The sequence below is a fragment of the Capsicum annuum genome, unplaced genomic scaffold (assembly GCF_002878395.1).
Source record: "Capsicum annuum cultivar UCD-10X-F1 unplaced genomic scaffold, UCD10Xv1.1 ctg445, whole genome shotgun sequence".
In the NCBI taxonomy this organism is placed as follows: domain Eukaryota; kingdom Viridiplantae; phylum Streptophyta; class Magnoliopsida; order Solanales; family Solanaceae; genus Capsicum; species Capsicum annuum.
In genome coordinates, this window is record NW_025852033.1 from 1 (window position 1) to 1,948 (window position 1,948).

A 1,948-nucleotide genomic window follows, 5' to 3' on the forward strand; every position below is an offset into this window, starting at 1 on the left:
AAACAGCAACCTTAAATCCTAAATTCAAGACTGTGAAACAGCAACCTTAAATCCAAAATCTAACTACCATAGACGATATATAGGCCACACGAATTAAAACTTAGGCATCAAGGCATAATTAATGGGAACTATTTTCTTCCTACTATTTTTCCTACTGTCTATCTACTCTTCTATACCCACGATTATTTCCACTCCAACAAATATAATCATGACAAATCAGTCAATTGCAGAAGGTGAAACTGTAGTCTCATCTGGTGGAACCTTTGAGCTAGGATTTTTCAGCCCCAGCGGTTCCTCAAAACGATACGTTGGGATATGGTACAAGCAAATTCTTCCTCATGTGTAGACAGTAGTATGGGTAGCCAACAGAGAAACCATTCATCAATGCTTCTTCAGGCATTTTGAAGGTCAACAAGCCGGAAATTCTTGCTCTTCTCAACAACAAGAATGAAACTATGTGGTGCACTAACACCTCAAGATCAATCCTAAATCCAGTTGCAGTGCTCCTAGATTCTGGTAATCTAGTTGTAAAAGATGCAAATGATGACAACCCAGAAAATTTCCTCTGGCAGAGCTTCCATTTTCCAACTGATACGCACTTGCCTGATATGAAGATTGGCAGGAATTTTAAGACTGGCCATGAGGTTTACCTTTCAGCATGGTAGAGCGATAATGATCCAGCTCCAGGCGAATTCACACGTCACATTGATCCTACTGGATATCCACAGGCCCTCACCAAATGTGGCACAGCTGTAGCAGTTCGCATAGGACCATGGAATGGTTTACAATGGAGTGGATCACCCATACCTCTACTAGAGTGCTGCATTTTTCAATTTACTTTCAATGATGAGGAGGTTTACTATAGCTTTTCCCTCATTAACAGCTCGGATTTAACAAGACTGGTCCTGACTAGCAACGGTTATATACAACATTTGAAGTGGGTAGATTGGACAAAGAGATGGCATGTTTACTACAATTTACCAGCGGATTATTGTGATACACATAGCTTATGCGGTGCCTATGGTAGCTGTGACATAGATGATACACCGGTTTGCGGATGTTTGGAGAAGTTTGTAGCTAAATATCCACAACAATGGGAAAAGGGTGATTGGACAGAAGGGCGTGTTCGGAGGACACCCCTAAATTGCAAAAGGGAACATGTATTTATAAAATATTCTGGAATCAAGTTGCCAAATACTAAATACTCTCACTATGACAAAACCATCGCACTGGAAGGGTGTAGGCAAGCTTGCTCCAGGAACTGCTCTTGCACAGCTTATTCAAATCTGGATATAACTAACGGAGACAAAGGTTGCTTGCTTTGGTTTGGGGAATTGATTGACATCAGAAAGCTGTCTGAAAGAGGGCAAGACATTTACATCAAGATGGATTCTTCAGAACGAGGTAAGAACTTGTTGAGAAATTTCCCATGATCTGTTTCTTACACTTAGTGGCCTATCTCGATATGCCTTGACTGATTAAGAAATTGATTGCAGAATCTGAGGCAGGTTCAAAAACAAAGAAGGCAATGGTACTCACACTTATGAGTTTCTCATTGTTGATGGTAGCGATTCTACTATGCCTGATTTTGTTGTTGTACAAAAGGAAAAAGAAGAAGAAACTCCAACTTAAAGAAGATTTTGAGCTGCAAATGTTCCAATTGTCTACATTAACAAGAACCACAAATGACTTTTCGCTCACCAACAAGATAGGAGAAGGTGGATTTGGACCTGTTTACAAGGTAAATAGTGCAAATTTGTTTGTAAAGTAACTTTCTTATGCTCAAAATTAGTGTCAGATAGTTACGGGTTTTTTTAAAAAAAAAAATTAGTGTTAGATATGATTCTAATTCTGCAATATTCTGTCTTTGTAAAATCTATGTTCTACTAGTATACATTTTGCAAAGAAATGAACCTTGAACCTAATTCAAACGCCAAAGCTAGCTCAT

General features: G+C 39.0%; 1 protein-coding gene across 1 annotated transcript; it reads left to right on the forward strand.

Moving 5' to 3' along the window:
* Positions 1-208: 208 nt before the first annotated feature.
* On the forward strand, positions 209-1,857 carry LOC124892166 (G-type lectin S-receptor-like serine/threonine-protein kinase At4g27290). The gene is made up of 4 exons (XM_047403560.1): positions 209-290; positions 397-527; positions 666-1,404; positions 1,497-1,857. The coding sequence occupies exons 1-4, from the start codon at positions 209-211 to the stop codon at positions 1,769-1,771; spliced, it is 1,227 nt and encodes a 408-aa protein (XP_047259516.1). The 3' UTR covers positions 1,772-1,857.
* The last annotated feature ends 91 nt before the right edge of the window (positions 1,858-1,948 follow it).